The sequence below is a fragment of the Arvicola amphibius genome, chromosome 17 (genome assembly GCF_903992535.2).
Source record: "Arvicola amphibius chromosome 17, mArvAmp1.2, whole genome shotgun sequence".
Classification (NCBI taxonomy): domain Eukaryota; kingdom Metazoa; phylum Chordata; class Mammalia; order Rodentia; family Cricetidae; genus Arvicola; species Arvicola amphibius.
In genome coordinates, this window is record NC_052063.2 from 9976887 (window position 1) to 9991882 (window position 14996).

A 14996-nucleotide genomic window follows, 5' to 3' on the forward strand; every position below is an offset into this window, starting at 1 on the left:
TTTGAAACAGGGTTTTTCTGTGTAGCCCTGGCTGTTCTGGAATTTACTCTGTAAACCAGGCTGGCCTCAAACTCAGAGATCTGCCTGCCTCTGCCTCCCAAGTATGGGAATTAAAGGTGTGCACCACCACTGCCCAGCTGCTACTTTTATTTATAAATTTCACACATATTTCTATCAAAATTTCATTAGGAGAATTGTCATTTAAAAAGTGTATAACTTGCTATTCTAGCTTGTTTTGAGATTAAAATTGATTCATTAAAGGAAAACAAAAGCCAGTTATGGTAGCGGATTGTGAGTTCAAGGCCAGTCTGGCTACATAGCCAGACCTACCTCAAAAGGAAGCAGACATGATTGGGTTGAATGGATTATTAACCGTGCATGGTTGTGTTAGATTGTCACAGAGCAGCAGAGCCAGCAGAAAATCCAGATTGTGACAGCACTTGACCATAGCGCGCAGGGCAAGCAGTTCATTCTGGCTAATCACGAAGGCTCCGCCGCGGGAAAAGTCTTCCTCGCCTCTCCAGATGCCGCAGGGGTCAACCAGCTGTTCTTTGCCACTCCCGATCTGTCCACACCACACCTCCAGGTAAATCACAGTAAAAACATGTCTTTTTCTTATCGGGGAAGCAACTAACAAAAGGGTAATAGACAAGTAAATCTGAAGGAAGAGACTGTAGCTCCTTAGTGGCATCCCAGTAGCTGTGCACAGCGATGAGCTCTTTGTACAAGTTAATAGGCTCCACAGCTTACTCCAGGCCCCTCCGCCTCGTCTCCATAATGACCGTTATGTGGTGTTTGTGTAGCAGTCATATTTGCATAATTATAATTAATCACACGGATGACATTTATAATTCCCTTTCTTTTTAAAAAGTCCACAACCAGGGGCTCATTTGTGTGCCACAGGGTCTCACTGTGCAGCCCAGGCTGCCTTCACACAAGGACCCTCGTCCCCTAGCCTCACACCACCATGTCACCACCAGCATTACTCTACGCCTTTTCTGGGTTGTTTCGTTCGGAAAGGTTCTGAACCGTCAAAGACAGATGTCATGAAAGGCCTTAGAACTATAGAATACTGAGACGTATTTCTATATGGATGATTTTATACGTGACTAATGTCAGTGTGTATGAGTGGCTTACATTTAAAAATACTGGCGTATTTATGTGTCGCACATTTTTTTAAAGATTTATTTACTTTATATGTGTGTGTGTACCTGAGGATATGTGTGAGCCCGACATGTACGCAGGTGCCTGTGGAGGTCCGAGGAAGGCGTCAGCCCCTGGAACTAGGTGTACAAATTGGTTGTGAGCCACCTGATGTGGGTGCTGGGAACTGAACCCATGACCTCTACAAGAGCAGCAAGTGCTCTCAGCCACCAGTTGGATTTTGGTATTTTGGTTTTGTTCTTGATAGAGTTTCCCTATGTAGCCCTGGCTAGACTGGAACTAAGTAAGTAGACCAGGCCGGACTCGAATTCACAAAGAGCCTCCTGCCCTCCCCACCTCTTCTTACAATACTAGAAACAGAGGTGGTTTCTGAATGAATTGGTGTGATTATTGTGGAACAAGGAAATAGATACAGTTTTTGCCTTGACCGCACTGAAGTATTTTTCTCTGTGGAAGAGACTAGCTTCGCTGCTGCATCCACAGAGATGCGGTTCTTAATGGAAGGGTCACTTGTGTGGAAGCAAGCAGTGTCTCTGACTGTTCTTTCACTGTTGGACAGCATGAAGCTCTCGCTCATCGATGATGTATTTCTTCTCTAAAGCTCTTTACAGAAAATTCTCCTGACCAGGGACCAAATAAGGTTTTTGACCTTTGTGTCGTGTGTGGAGACAAAGCCTCAGGTAGGGTTAAAAATAATTCTGCGTGGTTTACACTGTTTAAAGTGACTGCTCCTCAGCTGTGTTCCCTCAAAAATTAGAAAATAAACAGAAGACTTATGATTTTATGCTTCATCTTTGTGGCCTATAACCTCACTTTTCTCTCTCTTTTTATACTTTTCCTTCAGTGTCATTTAATTTGATTTATAGCGGCATCAAATATTGGTTTTGTTTTCCCTGTTTAGAAGTAAACACATAAAAAGTGTTAAATGTAAAAAAAAATATATTTGCCAAAGGGATCCCCGGTAAATGAATTGTGGTCTTTAATGATACATTATGTCATTAATTTATCTTAACATGCTTCCCCGAACCCTGTTTTAGGAATTCAGAGTAGATTGGATTGCTGAAGTAGAAGGTTCTTTGGTCAGTCTTTATTTGGAGTTCTGCGTTTCTGATTTAGTTACCTTTCCATTCAGGAATGAACCAGGCCTGGCCATGGTTAGCAACTGTGTTTAGATGGGGTCTGCTGGGGAAGTACGGCTCTAGTACCTGGGTGGGCTGTTTTCAGTCGCGTCTGGGTGCTCAACGAGAGATCATGTAAATTCTGATCATCGGTGACTTCCTGTCAGAAGTTCTCATTCATGTCTGTTCATACATATTCTCAGGTGTTGGTGGGGCAGAGCTTAAGGGCCCAGCTTGTCTTTGTTGTGTTGATTTTTTTGAAATTTAATTAGAAAACTCTCCATTAGAGCTTTCTCTCAGGTGTGTGTAAGTTGTTAATGTTATACAAAAGAAATGATTGGTCTAATAACAAGTTAATTAAAATGTAATATGTGTACAAGCAGTTTGCCTGGTTGTATCTGTGTGTGCGGTGTGTGCACCCAATTCCTGTGCAGGCTAGAAGAGGGTGTCAAATCCTCTGAAGCTGGAGCTGCAGAGGGTGGTGGGTGCTGGGAACTGATCCTGGACTCGCTGTAAGGGTAGCAGCTGCTCTTCCCACCAAGCCATCTCTTTAGCCCTAGACGATAGTAGCTTTATTAGGAAGTTTGTAGCTGGGCAGTGATGGTGCACGTCTTTAATCCCAGCATTTGGGAGACAGAGGAAGGTGGATCTCTGTGAGTTCGAGGCCAGCCTGGTCTACAGACAGGCTCCAAAGCTACAGAGAAACCCTGTCTCGAAAAAAAAATAAATAAAGTAAAATAAAAAAATAAGAGAGTTTCCAAAGTGGAACTCACAAAGAAAGGTTATTATCATTCCAGTACTAGGTAGCTCTTTCCGTTTTTCTGGAGCACAGAGCTGTATATTAAAGCATCCATTATAGCTAAGGATGCAGATTGGTGGTAGAACGCTTGCCTGGCATATCCAGGTGATACATTCCCCCAGCAGCAGGGGGCGCTGTTGCATGATAGCTGACATAACAGTCATTTGTGAGCTTTCTTAGGGTTGGAAATTTTAACGCACATAATAGAATTTTTATGATGACTTTCTTTGTTCCTAAGTTCTCCAATACTTTTAATGTTACATTATAAAATTTAAAGCTGTCTATCATTAAACTTACCACAGGTTATGGTTGTTTGGTTCTCTACTTAAATAAATCCTAAAAGAAAATTTTGTCAGAATTTCAGAATCACAATTTCATTTTATATATTGTTGCTTTGATAGAAAAAAAAACGAACTTATTTCACTTCTAATCTATAGTATGTTTTGTATTTTCTTAAACATTTAATCTCCAGGACGTCATTATGGAGCGATCACTTGTGAAGGCTGCAAAGGGTTTTTTAAAAGAAGCATCAGAAAGAACTTGGTCTATTCATGCCGCGGATCCAAAGACTGTGTAATTAATAAGCACCACCGGAACCGCTGTCAGTACTGCAGGTTACAGCGCTGCATCGCTTTCGGGATGAAGCAGGACTGTATGTACCTGCTTGGAAGGGGTGATGGTTTTTAGAACGCAGCACATGAAGCGTGCATACAAGTTAGCTCTCTCTAGCCGGTCAGCTCTCCGCATGCTGTTTCAGTCACTCTCCTGTGGCTGTAATTAAACTCTATATACATAAGGGACGGCTCCCTTCAGTTCCTGATAGTGAGGGTTTTTAAGAGTTCTGCTTTTCTGCCACAGGAGTGGCAAAATAGGAAGGCAGGATAAGACGTCAGTTGACCAGTTTTGCAAATAGGGGCGGCATCATTGAGCATGGATAGACTGTCCAGACTGACGGTCGCCTTTGGGATTCAGCCAGAAGCAGTGTCTTTCCCTGGTGACAAGAAGCTTAGATTTACAAATTCCCCTAGCGTCTGTATCGTGGTATAATTATTTAACATGTTTTTATAGCCGTTCAGTGTGAAAGAAAACCCATTGAAGTGTCCCGAGAAAAATCTTCCAACTGTGCGGCTTCCACAGAAAAAATCTACATCCGCAAAGACCTCCGAAGCCCGCTGGCTGCAACTCCGACCTTTGTGACAGACGGCGAGACCACCAGGTGCCATACAGATGACATTAAGAAGCTGGATCCTTTGCTTCTCTTCCCACATGAAGGAAGACTAAAATTTGGGCTTCATTTCTTATAGATCTACAGGACTGTTGGATTCGGGAATGTTCGTAAATATTCACCAGTCTGGGATAAAAACAGAACCAGCTATGCTAATGACACCGGATAAGGTACGGAGTGCAATTTCAAGACCCCTCTCCTGCCCTCTATCCCCAGTGCTGGAGTTTGAGCCCTTGGCCCCATGCTCTGCTCCTGAGCAATAATTCCTGTTTCCTTCTTTAAAAGGTTTTACTTATTTGTATATTTTCTGTATATGAGTGTTCTGTCTGCATGTGTGCCTGTGTGCCAGAAGAGGGCATTCAGATCCCATTACTGATTATTGTGAGCCAACATGTGGTTGCTGGGAATTGAACTCGTGACCTTTGGAAGAGCAGCCAGTGCTCCTAACAGCAAAACTATCTCTCCAGTCCCTAATTCCTGTTTCTAAAGCTAAAGTTATTTGATAGAATTCTTCACCGTGCCACTAAAATTTTATCTTTAACATGAAAGCAACAAAAATTGAAAGTATTCCCAGTTTCTTTTCTTTCACCTTGAAATCAAAGTTATTAGAAAATTAGTTAATTATGTTAAACCCAAACCAAACATAACGGTACACTTCTTGTAATCCCAGCAACTTGGATGGCTAAAGGCAGGACAGTGACCATAAGTGGAGCCAGCCTGGTCTGCACTCTGATTTGAGGGTCAGCTGTGATGTATTGTGAGCCCACCTGAAAAAGCCAGCAGAAGAAAAGCACAGAATTCTTGCATGTATTCCTCTCATTTTCCCTGCTAGATTTATTAATGCCAAAATACTTGATAGTCCAAGTAAAGGAAAGTTCTTGGCATCCCTCCGTCGGAACACGCATTTGAGTCTCAGGATGATGTGCAGCCACTGATTACCTGTGATCTCAGCCACTGTTTCTCAGCATTTCTGTGGGGTCTGGGGTCAGAGCAGAATGAGATTGCCTGTGATCTCAGATTCCACACCCAAATCATCTAGACTGTCCTGAGACTGGAGCAGACCTTTGTTTGGCACAGGTCTAAAGAAATGATTTCTGTACGTGTGTGTGCACACACATGTGTACATGCCTGTGTGCATCCTCATGTTCATGTTCACCAAGGCTAGAGGAGACGCCCTGCTCCATTGCCGTCTGCCTTGTTTCCTTGAGAGAGGGTCTTGCCAAACCCAGAATTTGATGTTCCAGTTGGGCTGACAGCCAGTGAGGACCCCAGCAATCCCTCCACCCAATGCCACGAGTACAGGAACACACAGCCACATGGTTGTGTGTATGTGCTGGGGATCCGAACTGAGATCTTTCTGCCTGCACAGCAGCCACTGCTGCCCCTTAAAAGCCATCTCTCCAGCCCTAAAAGGTTTCTCTATTTAGATAAAGTGTGTAAGCTTTCTGTAGTTTCCCAAAACTGTATGAGAAGAAAGAAGTTTTCCTAAAAAGATTTTTAGTCTGTTTTTGTCTCGTTTATTTATTTACTGTTTGTGTGTGTGTGTGTCTCTGTGTTCACCATCATGCACATGTGGAAGTCAGAGGACAACTTTCTGGAGTTGGTTCTCGCTCCCCACCGTGTGGGATCTTGTCGTACTCAAGTAGTCATTGTTAGTGGTCAGTGCCTTTACTCAGAGCTGCCTGCAGGCCCTGAGAAGGTCTGGGAGGGCCTGTGATGAGACTCTGTGCCACTTGTCCTGGGCTCTGGCTCTGCAGACTCACAGTGCCAGAGCACCGGGGTGTCATGCAATGGAAGAACATGCACAGCAGACATGAGGTCCTTGGTTCAATCCCAGCACCAAAAATTGTAATGGAAAATACAACAAATGTCCTTAAATACTGCATCACACGATGAGATTTTTCTATGTCACATTACCTAAGAATCTCCGGTGGCAGAAACTTGGAAATCTCGTTAGACATATTGTCTCATGGAAAGGAATAGTTACACTTCTGAGTTTTAGATAAAAATTAAAATACCTAGCAGACTATGTGAGTAAATTCCTTTAATCCCAGCATTCAGGAGGCAGAGGCAGGAGGATCTCTGTGAGTTCGAGGTCAGCCTGGCCTGTAAGATCTAGTTTCAACACTAAGAGAGACATACATAGATCTAATCTACATGGGAAGTAAAAAGTAGAAAAAGAGAAGACCTCCTGAGTAAACTGGGAGCATGGGGACCTTGGGGGAGAATTGCAGGGAGGGGGAGAGGCAGGGAGGGGAGCCGAGAAAAATGTAGAGCTCAATAAATAAATATCAATAAAAATGTATAAAATAAGGGAAAAAAGATCTAGTTCCAGGATAGCCAGGGCTACATGGAGAAACCCTGTCTCAAACAGAAAGGGGGGGGGCTAATTAACTGGGAACATGAGGTTTACGTTCCAGCAGGCCCCTATTTACAGCCTGTGTGTGCTGGGTCATTCTGTTGAAGATGGATGAGAATTCCTATTGGACAGGTTAATATATATGTACACATATAACACACATATATGTATATTATATGTGCACATACATGCATACACACATAATATGTTACCATCTTTATCGTCAGACCACAGTCATTCTGTGATTGATGCCCTAGAACTTTGGCGCTGTGATTCCTGCAGAGCCAGAGCCCAGGGCAGATGGGAGAAAGTCTTCTCACAGGCCCTCCCAAATCTCCTCAGGGCCAGCAAGCCAGCTCAGAGTAAAGACATTAAGAAATACATACATACATACATACATACATATATATATATATATATATATGTCACGTAAAAACTTGATAATAGGCAGGATATTCATTAAGGATCTGGGAGCATTGGCAATGGTTTATTTGAGGAGGGCACAAAAATTAATATCTACTTAGTCACCAAAGGCTGTTTCATATAAATTAAAGAATTAATAAAACGAATGAAACTTTCTGATATTCAGAATTCAGAATGGTTACATGTGCTAGATGTAGTGTTTCACACCTGTAATTCCAGCTCTCGGGAGGCGGGGGGGATCACAAGCTCAGGGCTAGCATGGGCTATGCAGTAGGAAGCAGCAGGCCAACCCTGATTGACATAGCAGGATTCTGCATTAAAAATAAAGAAACCAATCATGTATGCACAGACAAAACAAATTAAAGGCTATAATGGTCTATAGAAGAAACTTAAAGGTTTTGTTATTAAGTTTGGGTGGAATAATTTGAACATTAAAAAAGTATTATGTACTTCTGTGTATGTGTGTGCATGTATATATGTGCATGTATACATGTATGTGAAGCCCCCCCCACTGATGTTGGGAGGCTTATTTGATTACTCTTCATCTTATTTGTTGAGGCAGGATCTCTCAATTGGGCCCACAGACATGGCTCTCCAGTTTGCTCCAAGGCTGCCCTCTCTGTCTTCAGAGAGCTGACATTACAAACAGGCCACATGTCCAGTGGCATTTACATAGATTCTAAGTGTGTGAAGTTCAGTCCTGATGCTTACTGTTTGTGAGCCAAGCAAATTATCCATTGTCCAATCCCCTGGCCTCAAAAGCATTTAATAAATTGAAGCATTAGGTATATCAAAATCTTTTCATTGAAAATGGTATTTCCAAAAGCTCATCTGTCACTATGAGAAGTTGCTGAGGGTTACTCGTTGCTTTGAAGATTGTGAGCTAAAATGAAAATAAAAAATGAAAAAAAAAATGAAGCCCTTCCCTGCTCTTCCTGTGCAGTGATTTTAAAGCATTGCAGATGCAGAATTATTTATTTATTTATTTATTTATTTATTTATTTATTTATTTATTTTTGGTTTTTCGAGACAGGGTTTCTCTGCAGCTTTAGAGCCTGTCCTGGAACTAGCTCTTGTAAACCAGGCTGGTCTCGAACTCACAGAGATCCTCCTGCCTCTGCCTCCCGAGTGCTGGGATTAAAGGCGTGCGCCACCACCGCCTGGCGTAATTATTTATTCTTGACAAACAAGTGCAGACAAACGGGAAGGTGTGTGATCTGGCCTGAGAGCTGAGAGCTTGACTAGGAGCTTCTTCAACTCTGGTAAGAAGAAAACATAACCCAGACCAAGCCTCCATTCCCTCCTGCTCTAGTGCCAGGTCTGGTCCATTGCGTTTCAGTTAAGACGACGACATCTGAAGTGAACACCCACGAAACTCTATCTAATAATTGATTAAGGGGTGCAATGGAGAAAACTCACAAATACAGAACAAAGTGGACGCTGCTGTTGATCTGGCCACAGTCGTCCTGCCATTATGCCCAAGGGAGAAGAGGATCAACTTCAAGCTTCTTCTCTTCTGCTTTTCTGCCGCTTGCTCCAGCCCCTACCACCCAGGAGAGAGAGTGCCACAGCAGCCCCCTCCTCAGTTTTATCCGGTCATGTGTTCTGAGAAAACTATGTACATACAGCCAGTCACCCCAAATGTCATTGGCTAAACAGATCAAAATCTCACATTTTCCCTTTTTTTCTAACTAAGGAGGTTCTAACATAAAACTATATACAATAAAAACAACTATCAAATATTATCCAGAAGAAAGAAAAGGTACTAACAGACACAAAAACGAAATTGCAGCCAACAAGAACATCAAGCAAGAAATACATTCTAAATGTCCAGGCCATAGGTAATTGGCAAGTTACAGAGATTACTCCAGTAACTGTCCTATCTTGAAGAGTCCAAGTCTTGTACCTTATTCACCCTTAGCTAAGATACAAGAGGATTATAACTATAACTATCTAGTCTTCAACCCCATCAAAGACCTGAGAAGGAAGACAATATTACCTGAGTAAGCAAGGAGTGCAAGCAAGTGACTTACGAAAGATACAAGAAATGACAGAAACCACTGGCTGCCTAAACAGTCACACAAAGTATCTGCAATATTGGAGCAACCAACTTTGGCTATAGGCCTAGAATATCTGACAGACCATATTCAGAAGCAGGAAAATTTGAAAGACTGTCCTACCCTGTCTTGGCCAGGTTCAGCAGCCACTTTTTGTGTTCTTCTTGTCCAGATTGGACAGCATGCTTACTATCAGCAGTCGAGACAAGGGTAGTTCTTTGCCCAATAGACCAGTTTTGGCAAGAAGAAAACAAGCTCCACATGGAGTGTTTTTGGTGCCCATCATCCTATTGGGAGTTGATTGGTGCTGCCAGGAGCAGATGCATCTCATGTCAACAGAACTCTAGTTGTTAAAGCATTTAAATAGCATATTCTGTAGCTCTTTAAAGTGTTTGAAGATTGCTTATCTATATGGAATGCATCTTTGTGCATCTAGAAAACCTAACATAAATGTAAGTATGACAAACATGGATAATTATTAACCTGTGATTCTTAATAACTTAAATAGCCTAAAGACTAAAGCTTCACATTATAAAAATAAACAATCTGTAAACAGATGTGCAGTATAAGGACAATGACCTTGAAATTGTAACAGTATACAAAATTATCTTTTTTTTTTTTTTTTTTGGTTTTTCGAGACAGGGTTTCCCTGTAGTTTCTAGAGCCTGTCCTGGAACTAGCTCTTGTAGACCAGGCTGGCCTCGAACTCAGAGATCCGCCTGCCTCTGCCTCCCGAGTGCTGGGATTAAAGGCGTGCGCCACCACCGCCCGGCTATACAAAATTATCTTAACCAGAGGTAGAAATGTATAGTGCAGTATGACAAAACATCTTTAATTTGCATCAATATACATAATATCCTAAGCGGAAGTAGAAACATGCATACAGTATGAAAAAATAATTTTACATTTGTATCAATATACAAAATTATTTTAAACAGAAGTAGGAAAATATATACGATATGGTAAATATAATTTTGAATTTGTATCAATATGCATATTTTATACAGAAATAGGAAAATCATTTTATGTTTGTATCAATAGACAATCCATACCATTGCAAATTATCTAAAAATGATAGTTGTTATTTTAGTTTACAAGTAGATACAATAATCTACCTAATTGTCCTATCCTATCTATCCCCCTTTTCTCTATTCCAAATGAGATTCCTGAGACTAGTCATTACTCTTCCACCCCAACCCTATAACAACTTATAACCAACCCCTTACAGATGATAATTATCCATAGCCCCAAGAAAAAGCCGTCTGTGCTGTCTATTGGGAGAGGGGCAGTTCTTAGAATTGTTTCCTGGTGCCTAGGGGGCAGCAGTCTTTATGGGATCTTGTAAAAAACCAAAGACATGGTTAAGTCTCAGGAGGACTAGCTGTAACATTTGTAACCAGTCTCGGGCTTATGGGTAAGGCTTATCTGAAGTTATGGCTAGAGTGGTGTTAAGAAGTTGGACCATCTCAGCTAGCCACCTTGGAATTGTCCTGAGCCATTTGTATTCCAAAGCCGATCTTTGAGTGATGTTTATTATCTCAGTGTCATCATATAGACCAGGTAGAGTCATTGTTGTGGGGCCCCATCATCTTTTTGAGATTGCTATTAGTTCTGACTTTTGCATAGAATCATAAGGGCTTTGCACTGACTCTACTTAAGTTTCTTGATTTGTAACCTGCCTTTCCTGTTTTCAGTGTAGAACCTAGGGCCTCCAGAGATTGGTGTTCCCCGTACAATGTGAGGAAGGACCCAACTGGTTCTTTTTTATGAATTTAAGTCTCTTTGCTTTTAGAATGAGTGTTCTTCATCGCTCCCCAAAAATCACTGCAAGCTCTTTGCCAGTATTCATTTTCTGCCCATAAAGAGGAAATTTCCTTATTAGTTAAAGGTACTACAATGTCTGCTGGGTCTATTCCTGTCAACTGATGAAGTCTTAATTTTCCTTTTAAAATCAAATCAGAAACTTTTTCTACATATTTAACGTCTCACTCTGTTGGTGTGGTAAGAGTATCCATTCCAAGATAATATCTTCCTCTGCATTAAAATTCCTGCAGGGGAAAGTGTGGAGGGTAATCTAACCGGAATTCAGTGAAGCTTCCAATCCACATGGTCCACGTGTGCCTCTGTGATTTCCTTCCACCAGAGCCAATTCTCTCTCAGCTTCTGCTGATAATTTCCTGGGACTGTTTAAGTCCTTGTCACCTTGAGATTTGGAACAAATAAGTCAGTTCATCATTTTTTATCCCAATACTGGGCCACAGATTGGCAATGTCTCCTATCAGTCCTATCAATCTGAAAGTCATTAAGAGTCTGCAATTGATCTCTCCTGATTTGCACCTTTTGAGGTCAGATTTTTTATAGACCTATTTTATATCCCAAGTAACTAATAGAATCTCTTCTTTGTATATTTTCAGGAACAATTTGTAATCCCCAGAGAGGCAAAATTTTCTTTATTTTCTTCAAACATTTTTATAAAGTGTCTACATTTGAATCAGCTAATAAGATATTATTTATAATATAAATTATAGATTATGGAAACTATACACAAATTCTAGCAATTTTGCAGAAAATATTGGCACAGGGTGGAGCTATTTAACATTCCCTGTAGGAGGCATCTTAGAAAGTCTGTTTGGTAATAGATTTGCCTTTCCCCTTTCCATTCCTTTTAATTTATATTCAATGCCAGATGCTTTGCCGGGCTAGGAAGCTGGCCCAGTGGTTAGGAGCACTTACAGAGGATCTGAGTTCCTGTCCTAGCATTCCCCTCAGGTGGCTCACGCTGTCTACCTCCAGGCCATCCAGCGCCCTCTTCTGGCCTCCAAAAGCACTTGCACTCATGAATACACCCACAATAGACACACATACATACACATTATTTAAAAAATAAAACTAACAGAGATCCGCCTGCCTCTGCCTCCCGAGTGCTGGGATGTGAGTTCAAGGCCAGCCTGGTCTACAAGAGCTAGTTCCAGGACAGGCTCTAAAAAAGCTGCAGAAAAACCCTGTCTCGAAAAACCAAATAAATAAATAAATAAATAAATAAATAAATAAAACTAAATCTTTGGGGCTGGAAAGGTGAGATAGCCCAGAGGTTAAGAACCCTTACTGCTCTTGTAGAGGACCCATGTTCAGTTCCCAGCACCTACATGGTAGCTCACAATCACTTGTAACTCTTGTTCCAGGGAACCTAATGCCCTCTGTTGACCTCTGGGGGCACCAGGCTGCAGGTGGTGCACAGACTTTCATGCAAGCAAAACACACTCATACACATAAAATTTAAAAATTTTAATCTTAAAAAATTTTTGGAAGTTTTAACAATATTAAATCATTAATGCTAAAAAGAATTATTACCTGGTATCCTCTTATAGAGGGAGTAACTGACTTAGTTATATTAGCTAGTAAGTATAATTTTTGTTTTAAGCTTTTCTAATTTTTAAGAACGTATACCTATTTTTAAGTCTATATTTCCTCAAGAGTCTTTCTTTTTTTCTTTTTTCTTTAATGGCAGGCTCTCACTCTACAGCCCACACTGGACTTGGATTTGTGGGAATCCTACCTCGGCCTCTTCGGTGCTGGGACTGCAGAATGAGCTGCTGTATTCATCAGTTTTATTTATTAATTTGCTTTTCCTGTAGTATGTCATAACCTAGAGTTTAATATTTAAGGTTGTGAAATCTATGAGTACCACTTTGCAGAATTTCAGTACTTTATTTATTTACTTATTTATTTATTATTTATTTATTTTAAAGGTTGAGTCATGTCAGGGTGACTTAAGCACACTGGCCAGCGTGGTCACGTCGTTAGCAAATCTCGGCAAAGCCAAAGACCTTTCTTACACCGGTAGCGACATGCCTGTGGTGGAGAGCTTGCGCAATGGTGATCCGTCCTTCTGTGGGTTTCATCAAGATGTTCAGTCCAACGGGGATGTCTCCAGGTAAAGTCAGGTCCCATCTTCCTCAACTTCATTTTGAGTTGATTAAAATACTTTTGTGTTAATGTCTGTATATAAAAGTTTCTGAAAACAATTATTTCTTTAAGAAATAGAAAAATGTAAGGCATAGCAAAGATTAACTGAAAATCTGCCTTTAGTGCAACACGCTGAACACGCTCCATTCTGAGTTTCCTGAGCTGTAAGTGTATATTGAAAAATTAGCATTGTGGTTCGACGAGTTGGGGATTCCCTTCATTTTAAATGACAGCCAGAGTCTGACATTTCGTTTTGTGCTTAGATGTGTTTCCTTTGTACATAGAACGAAACATGTTCCCCACCCACCACTAAAGTCTACGGATAAAGATAAATGTCAGATATCGTTGAAATAACTACAATGTTAAATTATTCTTAAGGAAAATAGTCAGAATTTGCTTTTATTTTTGTCGGTATTAATACTTAGAATACAGAGATGAAATTTCTTTGAACTTTTCTCAGCCTTCCGTTTATTATTTAAATATCAACATTGTGCTGGGGTCTAACTGAGTGGCGTTCAGGGTAGAGCGCTCACCTGGTTTACTCCAGGCCTGGGTTTGATTGACTGCAGAAGACTAGAGAAGGGGAGAGAAGGGGAGACAGTGGTTCAGAGCCCTGGGTAGTTGTTGCCCATATGATGACCTCGTTTAAGGAACTCTGGAAAGTGTGTCATTTAACAGTCTGGGAAACTGGAATAATTACTTGGCAGCTTTAGTTGTCTGTTATCCTAATCTTAAATTCTAAACTGCGTGTATTTCACTAAGTAGCCACAAGTGTAAAAAAAAATTCTCTCATACTTAATGAGATGATAATTTCTTGGCAGTATATAATATTTCACACTACCCTTACTACATTTAATCCGTTGCTTTTGCTCATCACAGAGGTCCCTGAATACAAAGCCTGCCTGCCATACAAGAAAGCTGTTTTCTGAAACCCGTTGCTGTTTAGTTGCTGTGTGTGCAGACCCCTCCTGACAGTGACACTGGAACTGGAGCCCCAGGCTTCCCCTGCACCACACAAGCCTCTGAGCCACACCCCTGCCCTATTTGCAAAAGAATTTTATAGGGTTAAACACGTCCCCTCCCTCCAGCCCCTGCTCCCAGTCCTGGGTACTAAACCCAGGGCCTAGTGCATGCTAGATAGGTGTCCTAATACTGAGCTTTTCCCACAGCCCCTTGACTTCAGTCATAACTCCAGAATGTTGTATAAGAACTTCATTTTATTGTTGGAGATTGCCCGAGCTCACCGCTTCTGATGTCTCCTTTTAGGGCATTTAATACTCTTGCGAAAGCCTTGACTCCTGGAGAAAGCACCGCCGGTCAGAGCTCAGTAGAGGGCATGGAAGGCAACGTGCATCTCATCCCTGGAGAGTCGAGCTACGTGGAGAAAGAGGGGCCGCTTCTCAGCGATTCACATGTAGTTTTCAGGGTATCTTTAACTTTTTTTTATATTATGCTGTTTGATTTTAATCTTCCTTTCAACAATCAAAACTTGCCTGTTACACCTTTAAAGTCAGCAATACCTGTGGTAGAATTCCAGAATAGAAGCATGCCCTACTAGAGAAGACAGGGGATCAGCTTGCTGTCAGTCAGTTGTGATAGGGCGATTAGTTGGTTAATTTTCTCAATTTTTAAAATTTAGTTTATTTGTATTTTATGCATGAGTGCTTTGCATGTATACCTGCATGCCAGACGAGGGCATCAGATCCCTTCATAGATGGTTGTGAGCCCGGCCAGGCGGTGGTGGCACACGCCTTTGATCCCAATGCTCAAGAGGCAGAGGCAGGCGGATCTCAGAGTTCTAAGACAGCCAGGGCTACACAGAGAAAGAGAAATTCTGTCTCAAAAAAAAAATAAATAAATAAATAAAAAATAAAACAAAAAGGTT

The 14996-nt window shown here is 41.3% G+C and overlaps 1 protein-coding gene across 2 annotated transcripts in view; it reads left to right on the top strand.

Annotated features, from left to right (window-relative positions):
* Positions 1-14996, top strand: part of Nr2c1 (nuclear receptor subfamily 2 group C member 1) — a 52556-nt gene that overhangs the window by 12062 nt on the left and 25498 nt on the right. For both annotated transcript variants that reach the window (XM_038314679.1, XM_038314680.1), the window contains exons 3-9: positions 392-586; positions 1766-1844; positions 3554-3733; positions 4150-4297; positions 4386-4476; positions 12895-13079; positions 14378-14537. In XM_038314679.1, the coding sequence (XP_038170607.1) occupies positions 392-586; positions 1766-1844; positions 3554-3733; positions 4150-4297; positions 4386-4476; positions 12895-13079; positions 14378-14537 (1038 nt within the window). The remainder of the gene's footprint in view (positions 1-391; positions 587-1765; positions 1845-3553; positions 3734-4149; positions 4298-4385; positions 4477-12894; positions 13080-14377; positions 14538-14996) is intronic.